Raw genomic sequence first — 13,988 nt, 5'->3', positions numbered from 1 at the left:
GCTGTAGTGATCAAAACACTATGGTATTGGCACAAAAACAGACACAGAGATCAATGGAACGGAATGGAGAACTCATCTTCAACAAAGCAGGAAAGAATATCCTATGAGAAAAACACAATCTCTCCCACAGATGGTGCTGGGGAAACTGGACATGCAGAAGAATGAAACTGGACCACTTTCTTACACCATACACAAAAGTAACTTCAAAATGGATCAAAGATCTAAATATGAGACAAGAATCCATCAAAATCCTAGAAGAGGACACAGGCAGTAACTTCTCTGACACTGGCGGTAGCAACGTCCTTCTAGATGCGTCTCCTGAGGCAAGGGAAACAAAAGCAAAAATGAACTATTGGGACTTCATCAAAATAAAAAGCTCTGCACAGTGAAGGAAATAGTCAGCGAAATTAAAAGACAACCAAGGAATGGGAGAAGATATTTGGAAAGCACATGTCTGATAAAGGGCTAGTATCCAAAAAATAACTGATACAACTCGATACCCCAAAAAGCAAATAATCTAATTTAAAAATGGGCAGAAGACATGAACAGACATTTGTCCAAAAAAGACATGTGGATGGCCAACAGGCATGTGTCTGTTGAAGAAGATGCTCATCACCAGGGAAATACAAAGCAAAACCACAGTATCACCTCACACCTGTCAGGATGGCCAGAATCAACAACACAGGAAACAACAGGTGTTGGAGAGGCGGCGGACAAAGGGGAGCCCTCGTGCACCGCTGGTGGGAATGCAAACTGGCGCAGCCACTCTGGGAAACAGTGTGGAGGTTCCTCAGAAAGTTAACAATAGAGCTACCCTAGAATCCAGTAATCACATTTCTGGGCATTTACCCAAAGAATACAAAATCAATCATTGAAAGGGATACATGCATCGCAACGTTTTTGCAGCACTGCCTGCAGTGACCAAGATGTGGCAAAGCAGCTCAGGTGTCTGTGGACAGACGGATGGATAAAGAAGAGGTGGTGTGTATACACGCGGGGATAGTAGCCCTCAGAAAGGGTGAGATCTTGCCATTTGCGACAACGTGAATGGACCTAGCAGGTATCGTTCTAAGTGAAGTAGGTCAAAGGAAGAGAAATACACATGCTCTCGCTCGTGTGTGGAATTCTAGAAACAAAACAAGCAAAGGAAAGACGAGGAGCAATCCAGGAAACAGACCCTTCCGTGTAGGAACTCTGGTCAGCAGGGGGAGGAGGGGGGAGCGTGCACCAGGTCCAGGGGATGAAGCACACAGGGACCCTGGGGAGCACGGAGGGATGTGTGGAAGTGCTGAGCCTCTACACTGTGCGCCCCAAACTAACACAACACCGCATGTTAGCTACACTGCAATTGAAACCTTACAAAAACGTATCACGGAAACAACAGCAACAACAAGGCGACGTGGATGGCAAAGACCAGCAACCTGAGCATCATCGGCCCTGAAACCCCGCAGACCTCAGAGGGGATAAGTGCCTTCATGCAGGTTCGGGCTTAGATGGGGTCCACACAGGTGTCTCCTGTGTCCCGACCCCGCCGGCCTGGCCCTGTCCCAGGCTCCTGGTCCCCTGACCTGGGAGGCTCACCCAGGCACATCACTCACGCTGTCACTGCCCTAGGAGCCAGCGCCCACCTCCCACCACCTATGCATTGCATCAACCATGGAGCCCCCTCCCCTGAAATTCCTTTGAGGCAGCAGGGAAATGGGGGCAAGTCCGTCCCCAGATGGACTCACTGTTTCTGCAGCACACGAGACCCAGGTGCCTCTCCTCGAGGATACCATGGTCAGCACTCTGGAGCCAGTCCTTGCAAGGCTTCGAGATCCCTCCACTCTGCCTTCGTGGGGCAGAGATGAATTTGTGTGGATTGGCCCTTGGAAATAGGCAGATGCCATCTCCCCAGTGGCTACTCGCGAACAGGCCCCTCCAGGCACCCGCGTGTGTGGCTGGAGCATGTTCAGTAGGCGCCCCGTCAGCCCGCCCTGGGGAGCTGGGGTGGGGGTGGAACCACACACACAGCCTCCAGGCCGTGGGGAGCCCCCCCGCCAACCTTAGATGTACCTTTCAAGTGGCCAAGCTCAGCCCCCGTCTGGACTGGCTGCCTGGTGGGTCCGGGCTTCCCAGGTATCAAGGCTCCACGTGTGTCCTTGAGGGGCTATTCCTGCAGCCACCAGGTCGTGTCCTGGCAAAGCAGCCCTGACCCCCCACCCCCATCCCCACCACAACCTCGGGAGAATGTGCAGGAGGTCGTTGGAAGGGGCATCCGACCACCCACCCCAGAGACCCAGCTTCTCTAGCCATGCGGTGTGTTCCAAGCTGCGGGCCACGCGGCCCCCCACATCCTGTCCCCACACAGTACGCTCCCACCAGTCCCCCAGTGGCAGTGGGGCCCTGAAGCCTGCTCTGAGCCTCCTACCTTGACAGTGAGTCGTTGGGGTCAAAGCCCAGCAAGGATTCTGAGCAGTGGCTCTCATCTGCTGACAGCCCATGTGCGCTGGCTGCGGAAGGAAGTCCCTGCCTTCTCCCCACCTCCAGGCGCCAGTTGTCTCTCACAGAAAGACAACACAGTCGTGGACTCAGGCCCACCTGGCCACACGGTCCCGGCTCCTCCAGCTCCAGCTGAAAGGGACACGCACAGCCGTGTGCGCAGGTGCAGGCTTGCAAGTGGGCAGAGTGTGTGGGCCATGACCCTGGAGCCTGGGGGCGCCGCCACCCCACACTCTAGCACCTGCGTCGTGGGCGCCCCTGACCCGGGCAGCCAGCTGAGGCCCTGCGGACGTGCGGAGGTGCGGGAGAGCTGCCATCACCCCACAGCCTCTGGAATAAAAGATCCCCCCCAAACACTTTGTGGGATGACAGCCTGTAATGGTGCCGAGCCTGCCTGCAGCTGCTGCCTGAGGGAGTCCCAGGTTCCTGAGCATCGAGCCTCCCAGGGGTCTCTTGCTGGGAAGCACGCCGCGGGCCACCCCAGCCCCTCCGGGTGACCTCTGGGGGAGACACGGGCACAGCTGGCTGGCCTGGGCCTGAGGATCGGACCCCCGGGGCTGCTCCTCACACTCACACTCTCCTGGGTCCCTGGATCCCCATACCTGCGTGGCTCGTGTATGCACGGTAGGGGCCCCTTCTCCTGTGCCCTGGAAGCCGGGTCCCTCTGTGCCTGGGGGCTCCATCCACACCCACACCACCCTGATTGCCTTCCAGGTGGAAGGGCCCCAACTCCGAGGCTCCTTCTAAGCTGGCGGCTTTCATGTGGCAGCAGCCTGTCTCCTCCTGGCTTGTGTCCCAATGGGTCTCCGGCTTCTCCAGCCTTCAAGGCTCCCCGGGTCTCTCGTGGGAGGATTCACCATCACCCCACCCGAGGCTGGAAACCTAGGGCAGTTGTGTCCCAATCGGCTTTTCAGGGACATATGTGCCACTGTGTTATTAGACTTTTAACGAGGCCAATTCCATGTGCCCCCATAGCTTTGTCCTGTGATCCAGCCTCTTCCTACAGCTGCCCTGTCCCTGGTCTCCCAGCTGCTGCCCCTGCGCTCTTGTACCCTGCCCTCTGCCCCTTGCCCTCTGCCCCTTGCCTGCCCCCCTTGGGCTTAGGGGGCTCCCCAGTCCCATGGAGCTTGGGGTCGACCTCAGAGCACTGGACCGGCCTCTGCGTGGACGGATCCCACTCCGGGATGGTCTTCGAGGTGGCACGTGGTCCCCAGGTGGGCTACCTGTCCGTGAGGGGCCAGGCCTCTGCAGCAAAGGAGGTGCCCAGGTGTCCCCTTGGCCCTGGCGGCACAGGCAGTCCAGATGGCTCCAGCTCTGGCTTCAGGGCCCATCTGCCCCATGTGTGGGATCGGGCTCGGATCGGGCTCGGATCTGCCGATGCCAAGCATCTCTCTGAGGCATCTCCGGGCCCACGCTCTGCATCAGCTGCCCTCTTAGGTCCAGGCCACCCCAGGCCTGTGGTCCCTGCCCACAGGCAATTGGCTCACCATCTGTGGGCCTCCAGCTGTGCCTTCATTGAGGTGGCTGCCAGGCTACCTTGCCCGTGGGCCCTGGGGGGATGCTGGGGTCAGGGATGCTGCCCCAGGAGCCTGCTCAGAGACCCCGTTTCAGGGCCAGGCCTTCCTGTGGGCCTGAGCAGCCGGCCATTCTCAGCTGGGCTCTGGTGGTGCCTCAGCCCGGGAGGCAACTTCCATGTTACATGTCTTTTCACCCACTGTGACCTCTAAATGCAAGCCTTCATCGGGTGCAGTTAAGGACAGAGAAATCTCTTCCAAATCTTCAATAAAAGGGAGCTTGTCTTTTGGATGGTACAATTTAGGAACTATGTTTAGCTGCTAGAAATACAGGCATGGAGAAGTGACTCTGGGCAGTGGGGGCCAGTGTAAGCACGGGACCGTCAGGATCTCAGGATCGTCATCCCCTCCACCTCTGCCCCGACAGCTGGCGAAGGAGAGGAAGGGGAGGACATGGGAAGAGGGAGGGGAGGAGGGGAAGGGGAAGGAGCAAGAGAGAGGAGGAGGAGGAGAAGAGGAACGAGATAATTATTTCTGATGGAGCCCAGACAAGAAGTCTGATGTCAGCAGGTGTGGGAAATGGAAGCCTCAGAAGACGGTTCTCCAGGCAACACACTAAGGTCCTAGGGACTGGGAACACGAAGAAGCCGCTGGTGGGGATGGGTCAGTCAGCTGGGGCATCTGCTCCAGGAGATGCTGCATAAACTCAGGCCAAAGGGGGAAGGAGAAGTGACCCAGGGAAGCAGGTGTCCCTCCAGGGAGTCCTCAGCGCCAATCTGCCTTTATACCGTGTTTCACATCCACCAGCAATGCTTAGGGAGCCTTTTCAGTTTGGAACAATGAATAGACTTGCACAGACAAGAGGCTGTGTGCTTGGGCAGGGCTTGTCACGGCGCGGCTTAAACGGTGCAGCTCTGGCTCTTTCCCTTCCAGTTACGACTTGATCTCAGACTAGACTCACCTTCTCAGGAATCCACAGATTGTTTTTCTTACCTTTGTTGTCTGGGGGGAAATGGAAGTGACACAACACGTTCAGTCGGTCAGCAGTGTTTATTGATGCGAAGCCATTAAGCTGCGGGTTCCAGTGGCTGTGATTTGTCCTCAGAGACACTTCCCACTATTGGCCTCAGGAGTTCACCACTAGGAGAGGGGACATATGTGTCTGGTACCTACAAGCTTTCACAGCCCAGAGAGAGAGCAGCTCTGAGCCACCAGCCAAGCTTCCAGTGAAACTCAGGCATGAGACCCAGGGTGAGCTTCCCCCAGGTCCATGCTGGCCCTTCAATGCAGCTTGGTGTCACTGACTGTGGGACATGGGGCCCGCAAGGCTCCAGCAGCTGTCCCATCCTCACCGATGCATTCAGTTCCCCTGGGGCAAGGGCAGCAGGAGGCATCCAGCATTTAACACATTTCTGTGAGCACCTGCTGTGCCTGGTGCTACCATAGGAGCTGATACCACACTTGGCTAGACATGGTTACGTGCTCAAATATGTGGTCCTTGACCTGTGGGAGCACAGACCCCTTTATGACCTGAAGGAAGTTTCAGATTCCAGCATCAAACCATGTACTTAAACACCCACATGGCACTGTCCCCATGTGTTCTGTCAGCAACCCCCTTGCCATCTCCAACCCTCCGCATTGCCATCTGTTCCTTTGTCTCCCAAAGCCACCCCCCATCCTCCCACTGTCTCTGACACTCCCACCTCTGTCCCCCCATCTTCATTCCCATGTTTCTACCACCATCACCCTGACTCTGACCCCCTGCCTCAATTTTCATTTGCCCATGTCCCCACATGCCTGCTGCCGCGGTCTCCAGGGCACTATGCATGTCTTGTGCCCTAGGAGGCTGACCTCTGGGGCTGCATCACTTGACCTCCGTCCTTCTGGTTTTCTAGTTACTGTTCAGGTATCACAAAGGTCCAGAAGGAGGTAGGGTAGAAGGAGAGAGCAGCTCTGGAGAGACCTCCACTTGGGACCCCTCAACCCCACTGTTGCAAATCCTGATGCTGCCTGGTGCCTTGGGTTCACCACCCCGCCACACATCTAATGGCAGGTGGCACATGTTTCCTATTGGAACCCTGGCAGACTTGCAAACCTCATTCTGCCCATGACCTGTTTGCTTTTCTGGGGCCTCACCCATACTTTCCTGCTCAAGGAAATGGACATGGAGGCCAATCTCCAGACAGCAGGTGGCTGTCTCTCCTGGAGGGGGACAACCAGTGGGTTTGGAGACAGAGCCATGTTTACTCGCTGCAGGACCTCAGGCAAATCAAGGCTCCCTCCTCCGGGAAGCACCTCCATCTCACGTGTGAAGGGGACTCACCATGGGCAGGCACTGGGCCAGGAGCCCACTCCGGGGGATGCACCGGTGGTGGCTGACCTCATTCGGCATGATGCAGCACTGGCTTCTGCACTCAGTGTGGTCAGTGCAGTCATGCCCGTTGGGCTGGGGATGCAGAGCAGGAGCCTGGCACTTGCCCCCCACTCTCGCCTTGCCCCTACCTGTCGTGGCTCATCTTTTGACTCACCTTGCGCCAAGGTATACACTGTAGGAAAATAGTCTTGGGCTTGCAGAACATCTTCATGCTGTCATTGGTGGTGACACAGCAGTTGCTCTGGCACTCCGAATGCTCAGAGCAGGTGTGGCTATTGGGCTACCAGGAAATGGAGACCTGGTTCTCTCTACTAGCCACCCTCCCCCCTCCCAGGGTGGCTCTGGGCAGGAGGGCCCTCTCCCCTCCTCACCCTGGCCACCCTGCTCCAACACACCTTCTGCCAGGACAAGCACTTGAGGAAGATGGTCCTGGAAGTGCAGAATGTCCGCGGGTTCAGGCTATTGGTGACGCAGCAGTGGCTCTGGCACTCTGAGTGACCCTCGCAGGCTTCCCCAATCCCCTGCAAGGCCGAGCACCAGGTGATATATAGACCCAGCTTCCCTCCAGGGCGGCTCAATGTAAGAACACTGTCCCCTTCTCTCTGTGTTCCTTCAAGTTTCCTGGAATATTTCTCACCTGGTGGGTCAGATGGCTGGGCGAGCCAAAGGAAAGGGAGAGGAAGGGAGCTAACACGGTCTGTATCTTGTGAGCTACCTGGACAGGAGGGTAAACTGAGGTACAGAAGAAGAGTGAAGGAGGAGCAGGGCAGGAAGGAGACTGTCTCTCATGGCTTTACAGGCTCAGAGAGGGCAGGTGCCTCCTGGGGTCACAGAGCCAGCCCAGAGCTGTGTCTGGGGCCCCACCCCACCCCCTGGAGGCCACCTGCTCTCAAAGCCTTTGATCAAAGTTCTCAAACTTCTGGTGTCAAAATTCCTTTGCAAACTCAAAAAGTTACTAAGGGCCCCAAAACTGTTGTTGGTGTGGGTTCTACCTACTGAATTTTCCGGCATAGGCACTAACTCTGAGAGAAGCTTTGCATAAACTTACTTAAAAGTAGTATCCTCGTCCATTGTTGACATAAATAGCAACTTTTAAATGAAAAACAGGTGTATTTTCCAAAGCAAAACAAAATGTGCTGAGCACAGAGTGGTGCCATTGTACCCTGGGTACAGCACTTCCTACCTGCCTCCTCACAGGTCTGTTGCTGGAGGTGGGGGGCCCTGTAGCATGGGCAGGGGCCTCACACACTTGCCCATGCTCCAGGGGAGGGGGATGCAGGGCAGAGCCCTGAACACAGTCAGTAGCAGCCAATGGAGCTCAGGGGTCTCCCTACAGGGCTAGTGGGCCCAGGGCCCCAGAGCACACGGGGCTGCTGCCTCCTCGCGTTTTCACACAGGAAAAATTTGTTTGGTTTTGAAAATCTTAGTGCAATTGAAGCTGGGGAAGGCACTCAGGGATGGGGGTGAGGCGGCTTTGCGGTGAGAAGCGGCCAGAGGAGGAAGCTCAGCCCTGCGGCCAGACACCAGCTGCCCTGTTTGCAGTGCGGCCTCCAGCAGGCTGACCACCATGTGCAGCAGGGAGGTGAGGAGGGACAGCAGGACGGGCACTCCCATGTTGCCCACACCCCTCCCAGTAGAGACCCTTGCTCTGCTCCCACCCCACCTCCTCCACATGCCGTCTGGCCTGGATTTGGTGTTGGAGTCCTGGGCACCAGAATCAGGCGTTCTGGATACCCAGATGCCTGGGGAAGGGGACGTGCTCCCAGGTACCCTCTTTTCAAGAGCCCAGATGAGACTCGGTGGATGGGGGGCATGCACCTGCAGGAAAGGAGCTGGGAGCCCCAGAGAGCCCGTGAGGGGGGCGCCTCCGCTGGTGCAACGCTGTGGGGTGTACACTTACCTTATGGGACAGGAACGGGATCCTGGTCCTCCAGGCCATGGATGTGGGCAGGAGGAGGAGCAGCAAGACCAGATGCCCAGCACACGCCATTGGGCTCACGGCTAGCCAGCGCCCCAGACAGCCAGCCCTGTCCCCACAGCCCTCGGGTGGACACCCACAACCTTCCCCCACCCCTGCCCAATCTTTCTCTTGCAAAATAGATTCTTTTTTTTTTTTTTGCAAAATAAATTCTTAAAAATTAATAGATGGTATTTTCTAGAGCAGTTTTAAGTTTACAGAAAAATTGTGCAAAAAGCACGGTGAGGGCAGCCCTGGTGGCTCAGCAGTTTAGCGCCGCCTTCCGCCGGGGTGTGATCCTGGAGATCCGGGATCGATTCCCACGTCGGGCTCCCTGCATGGAGCCTGCTTCTCCCTCTGCCTGTCTCTCTCTCTCTCTCTCTCTCTCTCACACACACAATCTCTCTCTCTCTCTCTCTCTCTCTCTCTTTCTTTGTCTGTCATGAATAAATATTTATTTAAAATCTTAAAAAAAAAGGCACGGTGAGTTCCCATAGAGCCCACGCCCCCTGCCTATTTCCGTCATATTAACTCACGTGGGCGATTATTACAACCCCAAGGCCACTGCTGCCTAGGCTTGCTCCAGGTACTGGATGTTCTGTGTGTGGGACAAATGCCAGCACATTAGCACACAGAGTGTTGCACCTGTTCCTCCTGCCCACGACACCCTGGCAACCACGGATTGGGGGGCATCTTCTTTGGTCCCCAATGTCCTAGAGTTGATACCATCCAAATGCAGCCCTTCCAGACTAGACTGGCTTCCTGCACTCATCAATGCCCACTTAAGGTTCCTCCCTGTGTCTTCTATGGCTTGATAGCAAATCTCTATCATTGAATGGAAAATGAATTTTCAACATCCCTTTCTCCAGGAACTGATTTCTGAGTCTCTGAGTGAAACAGGAAGCTCTCTGGTGTTCGAGAGCACCCAGGGCCCCTGAGAGCCTCACTGCTGAGCTCCCTGCTCAGTCCAGCTCCTGTCTCCCCCACAGGTAGGCAGTACTTGCCCACAGTCGTGCTGTGTGAGGGCGGGGAGGGGCACCTGCAGGTTGGGGAAGTGGGCGCAGGTGACTCTCCTGTCCTGCATGTGGGTTAGGATCCCAGGTTAGCCTCAGATCGAAGCCTGAGCTGCACCCACCTGAAGGTGTTTGGCTGGTTGCCTGGTCATTCATAAAGCTGACAGTTTGGATCTCATTTTTGCCTCTCATTCTTTTATTTTTTAAAATAAAGTGATATTGAGGCACCTGGGTGGCTCAGTCAGTGAAACATCTGACCCTTGGTTTTGGCTCAGGTCGTGATCTCAGGGTTGCAAGGTCGAGTTCTGTACCTATCTCCGCACTCAGCAGGGAGACTGCTTGGGGTTCTCCCTCTCCCTCAGCTCCTCCCCTGTGTGGCACAAGGGCACGCTCTCTCTCAATTAATTGAGGTGATAGTCACATAACATAAAGTCAACCATTTGAAAGTGAACAATTCAGGGTGCCTGGGTGGCTCAATCAGTGAAGTGTCTGCCTTCAGCTAAGGTCATGACCTCAGGGAGCCCCGCATCAGGCTGCCTGCTCAGTGGGGAGTCTGCTTCTCCCTCGGCCTCAGCCATTCCTTGACTCGTGCTCTCTCACATGCACACTCTCTGTCTCAAATACATATCTTTTTAAAATTTTTAAAAAGAGAATCAACAATTTAGTGGCATTTGGTGCTTTTTCTTTTTTTCTTTTTTAATAAATATTTTATTTATTCATGAAAGACACACAGAGAGAGAGAGGCAGAAGGAGAAGCAGGCTCCATGCAGGGAGCCTGACATGGGACTCGATCCCGGGTCTCCAGGATCACACCCAGAGCTGAAGGTGGCGCTAAACCGCTGAGCCACCTGGGCTGCTGCCCCTTTTTTTTTTTTTTTTTTTTTTGAGATTCACTTATTCACTTGGAGAGAGAGAGAGCAGGAGCACGGAGAGCAAGTGCAGGGAGGAGGAGAGGAGAAAGAGGGAGAGCATCCCAAGCAGACTCCCTGCTGAGTGTGGAGCCCAATGCGGGCAGAGCCAAAACTGAGTTGGATGCTTCACTGACTGAGCCCCCTAGGCACCTCCATGTAGTGCATTCTTAATGTTGCACAGCCACCTCCTCTATCTAGTTCCAGAGCATTCCATCATCCCATAGTACAACCTGGAGTCCATCAGCCTTCTCCCCCCATTCTTTCCAATACCTTCCAGAGGTCAGAGCCTTGGGAAGCGTTCTGACACTGATGCCTCAGAACCCCCACACACTGTCTCCCAAAGCCCTGTGGTGCAGGACTGGGTGTCCCCCACAACTCAACTCTGAACCTCTACCCCAGGCCTATGCTCTCCCCGCCCCCTCGTCCACATTCCAGAACCTCTCCTGGAATTTGTCTTCCTGCACCCGTGGCAGGGCTCCCTTCAGGACTGCCAGCCCCCAAGTCAAGGCCCTGGAGTCTCAAACTCAGACCTTGGTGTGCCCATCCCAGGTTCCCTCATTCACTGTGGGGACTTGTGAGGGACAGCTGAGCCTTTCTGGACCCTGTTTCCCTGTCTATGAGGTGAGAGGTGGTGTCCCACTGGTGTGGTTTCCAGATGATTCCAGTGAAGCCATGCTCATTTTACCCCTTAGTTCGTTGCTGGGGTCACGTATGCTGCAAAGCACAGTGGCATTCTGTTTGCTAAGCTTCCCAGACTATTCAGGTCCTGAGGCCGGGATCACCCCCAACTGCAAGACAAGTTGTCCCCTGGGCTGGCCCGTACTCAGAAACACAGAATCCCCCTAGGAGACAGGCAGACACACGGGGGCCTACATGCTCGGAGAGGACATAGATGGAGGAGGACAGCCTGGGAGCAGAGCAAGATGGTGGAGAGGGCACAGGGCTGCCCGGTGACGCCTTGATGGGGGCAGGCTCCAATGGATAGGAAGGTCATGAGGAGACTCTGGAGCCAGAGCCAGGCAGAGGTGCTGGGGTAGGGGAGCAGCATCAGGGAGGGGGCCACAGTGACTCTGGTTTACCTCCCACTCATCTCACACCCACAGGAGCACTTGCTGGTCTGAACAACCAATGATAGCATCTTCCCCGGAGTGCTTACAATATGTGTCAGCACAGTATCATTTCTCCTCCACAAAAATATCCAGGAATTACCTGTTGCCAGTGTGAAATGCAAATTCCCGTAAGGACAAATTCAGCAACACAAGACATCTCAGAAAGGCAAGAGGAGGTTAGCACCATTTATAGTTTTCTTAGCAAAAATAGCAAGTCACAGGATACATCACCTGTCTGCGTTTTGGGTTTTCTATAATTTTATACTTCAATTTATCTGCAATAAACTGTGGCCCACACACAACAAAAGCACTGCTAGAGCATTTCATTCACAAGTTTGCTAATTGGTTTCAAAGGAGATGCAGTAGCATAAACTCTTAGCCTATTTGATCCGCAGTCGCTGAAGAATGACAAACACAGAGGAAGAGAGAAGAGAGAAGCCACTGGACCTGGCACAAACCATGGCATTAGTCTTTTACTTTTTACTTTTTCAAAAGAACTTCAAGGTCTATTTCAGTATGTGTTTGGTGATGGTGTTTAAATATTTTCCTCTCAAAAGAAGCAGCAGCAAAGAAGAGACACATCCGTGCTAGTGTGGGTCCCACCTGCTAGCAGGTTGATGTGAGTTTGGGGGTTCCCCACGCACTGCCCAGCATAGTGGATGGTGACCATGAGCAAGGCCTTCTGGGTGGCCTCAGGCCCAGATGTCATGGGGGATCCTGAGGCTGCCCACCTGTTGCTCCCACCAGCATTTCCCAGACTCCTAGGCCCCTGAGGTCAGGCTCTCATTCACACCATTCAGAAATAGCTCTTATATGAGGCCACCAAGTATCTCCATAGTGCACCCCGAGGCCCGCCTTTTGGTTCCAGAAGACTGAACATACAAACAGACGATGGCCAGACCATCCATGAAAGTGGAACTCTGACCACCAGACTACAGAAGCCAACCCGGGTTGGCTTCAGCCGGTTCGCTGGCCATGGTCTCTCAGCTGGCCCTGAATGACCAGCACTGGGCCAGTGGCTATGGCCTCCCCACCTCAGGACCAACCTGAGAAGCCAAATAAGTGCCCTAACCAATCATGTGGTACATCTACATCAGTCCTCTGGGGCTTCACTTATCCTACCACCAGTAGGGTAAGTTAACCGTAGACATTCATGCCTCCCTGTCCTGGAGGTGGGCCATCCAGATCAAGGTATGGGCAGGGCATTCCCCTCCTGGGGTGTAGACACATCAGTCCCTGTGTTGAGCTTACCTGCTGGGCGGCACCCCATTCTGCTGATCGGTAAGCCCCATGAGCCAGGGGCTGGAGGGACAGTGGGAAAGGCACAGGAACCCCTCTGCTCCCTCACTGTAGGTCAGAGCTCCCAGATGTCCCTCAGCACATGTTCTGGAGAAATAACACCAGACGATGGAGTCGGAGAAATGGTTTTGAAGATAAATGGTCAAATCCATAGCCATTGTATGAATTTTGAAAGTCCTATTTCCATATCATATCAAACCTAATGAATATAAGTATTATAACTATATAAAAGCTAAATCTGAATCACAACTTCAACATTTTAAAGTTTCAAACTGGGGCAGCACGGGTGGCTCAGCGGTTTAGCGCCGCCTGCAGCCCAGGGTGTCATCCTGGACACCCGGGATCGAGTCCCACATCGGGCTCCCTGCATGGAGCCTGCTTCTCCCTCTGCCTGTGTCTCTGCCTCTCTCTCTCTCTCTCTCTCTCTCTCTGTGTGTGTCTCTCATGAATAAATTTAAAAAATCTTTTAAAAAAATAAAGTTTCAAACTGGGACGCCTGGGTGACTCAGCGGTTGAGCACCAGGGCGTGATCCTGGAGTCCCAGGATCGAGTCCCACACTGGGCTCCCTGCATGGAGCCTGCTTCTCCCTCTGCCTGTGTCTCTGCCTCTGTCTCTATCTCTCTCATGAATGGATGAATAAAATCTTTAAAAAATAAAAAAAGAGACTTTACAGTCTCAGACCTTTTCATGGGTTCTTGAAAAGTTCATAGACCAGTTTATAAAATGGGCCTGATGTGCCTGATCCGTCCCACAGTTCACATCCCACAGGAACACACTGTCCACACAGAGAAGCTCCAGCCCACCACTGTCCACAGCCAAGAGTGGGGAACAGTCTACGTGTCCAGGATGAAGGATGAACAAAACGGGGTCCATCCCTAGAATGGACTATGGTTCAGCCTCAGAAGGAAGGAACTTCTGACACCTGCCACAACCCAGATGAGCCCCAAGGACATGATGCTGAGGGAGGGAGCTGGTCATCAGCAGACACCACGTGACTCCACTGACCTGGGGGCCCCAGAGCCACAGGCAGACTCACAGACACGGGGTAGATGGTGGACGCCAGTGTCTGGGTGGGGTCAGGCTTTAGTGGGGACAGAGCATCCTTCTGGAAAGATGAGAGAGTCCTGGAGGTGGACGGTGTTGGCAGCTGACAGAGGCGTGAATGCACTTAACGCCCCTGAACCGCACACAATGCAATGGCTGCAATGGTCAAGTGCACATGTGTGTCTCAATACAGTGAATCACAGGCCACAGCCCTGGGGCCATGGTTGTTCCGAACTCGAAGAATGGGCACTCACGGCCCCCACTTATTTTGCTTTTTTTAAGATT

The 13,988-nt window shown here is 54.5% G+C and overlaps 1 protein-coding gene across 3 annotated transcripts in view; it reads right to left on the bottom strand.

The window, feature by feature from the left end:
- The window catches only part of LRCOL1 (leucine rich colipase like 1), a 36,222-nt gene extending 27,494 nt beyond the window's left edge, over positions 1-8,728 (bottom strand). Inside the window, exons 1-7 of one of the 3 annotated variants that reach the window (XM_072802061.1) lie at positions 8,270-8,728; positions 6,765-6,890; positions 6,524-6,649; positions 6,319-6,441; positions 2,411-5,135; positions 2,056-2,190; positions 1,731-1,831 (exon numbers count right to left, since the gene is read on the bottom strand). In XM_072802061.1, the coding sequence (XP_072658162.1) occupies positions 5,130-5,135; positions 6,319-6,441; positions 6,524-6,649; positions 6,765-6,890; positions 8,270-8,359 (471 nt within the window). In that variant the 5' untranslated portion in view covers positions 8,360-8,728 and the 3' untranslated portion in view covers positions 1,731-1,831; positions 2,056-2,190; positions 2,411-5,129. Of the gene's footprint in view, positions 1-1,730; positions 1,832-2,055; positions 2,191-2,410; positions 5,136-6,318; positions 6,442-6,523; positions 6,650-6,764; positions 6,891-8,269 lie in introns of those variants that run through there. The other 2 variants (XR_012019057.1, XR_012019056.1) reach the window with 2 other exon arrangements.
- Between the last annotated feature and the right edge of the window lie 5,260 nt (positions 8,729-13,988).

The sequence above is a fragment of the Canis lupus genome, chromosome 27 (assembly GCF_048164855.1).
Source record: "Canis lupus baileyi chromosome 27, mCanLup2.hap1, whole genome shotgun sequence".
In the NCBI taxonomy this organism is placed as follows: Eukaryota; Metazoa; Chordata; class Mammalia; order Carnivora; family Canidae; genus Canis; species Canis lupus.
Note: the sequence above shows the minus strand (reverse complement) of the source record. Positions and strands in the feature narration are given on the sequence as shown.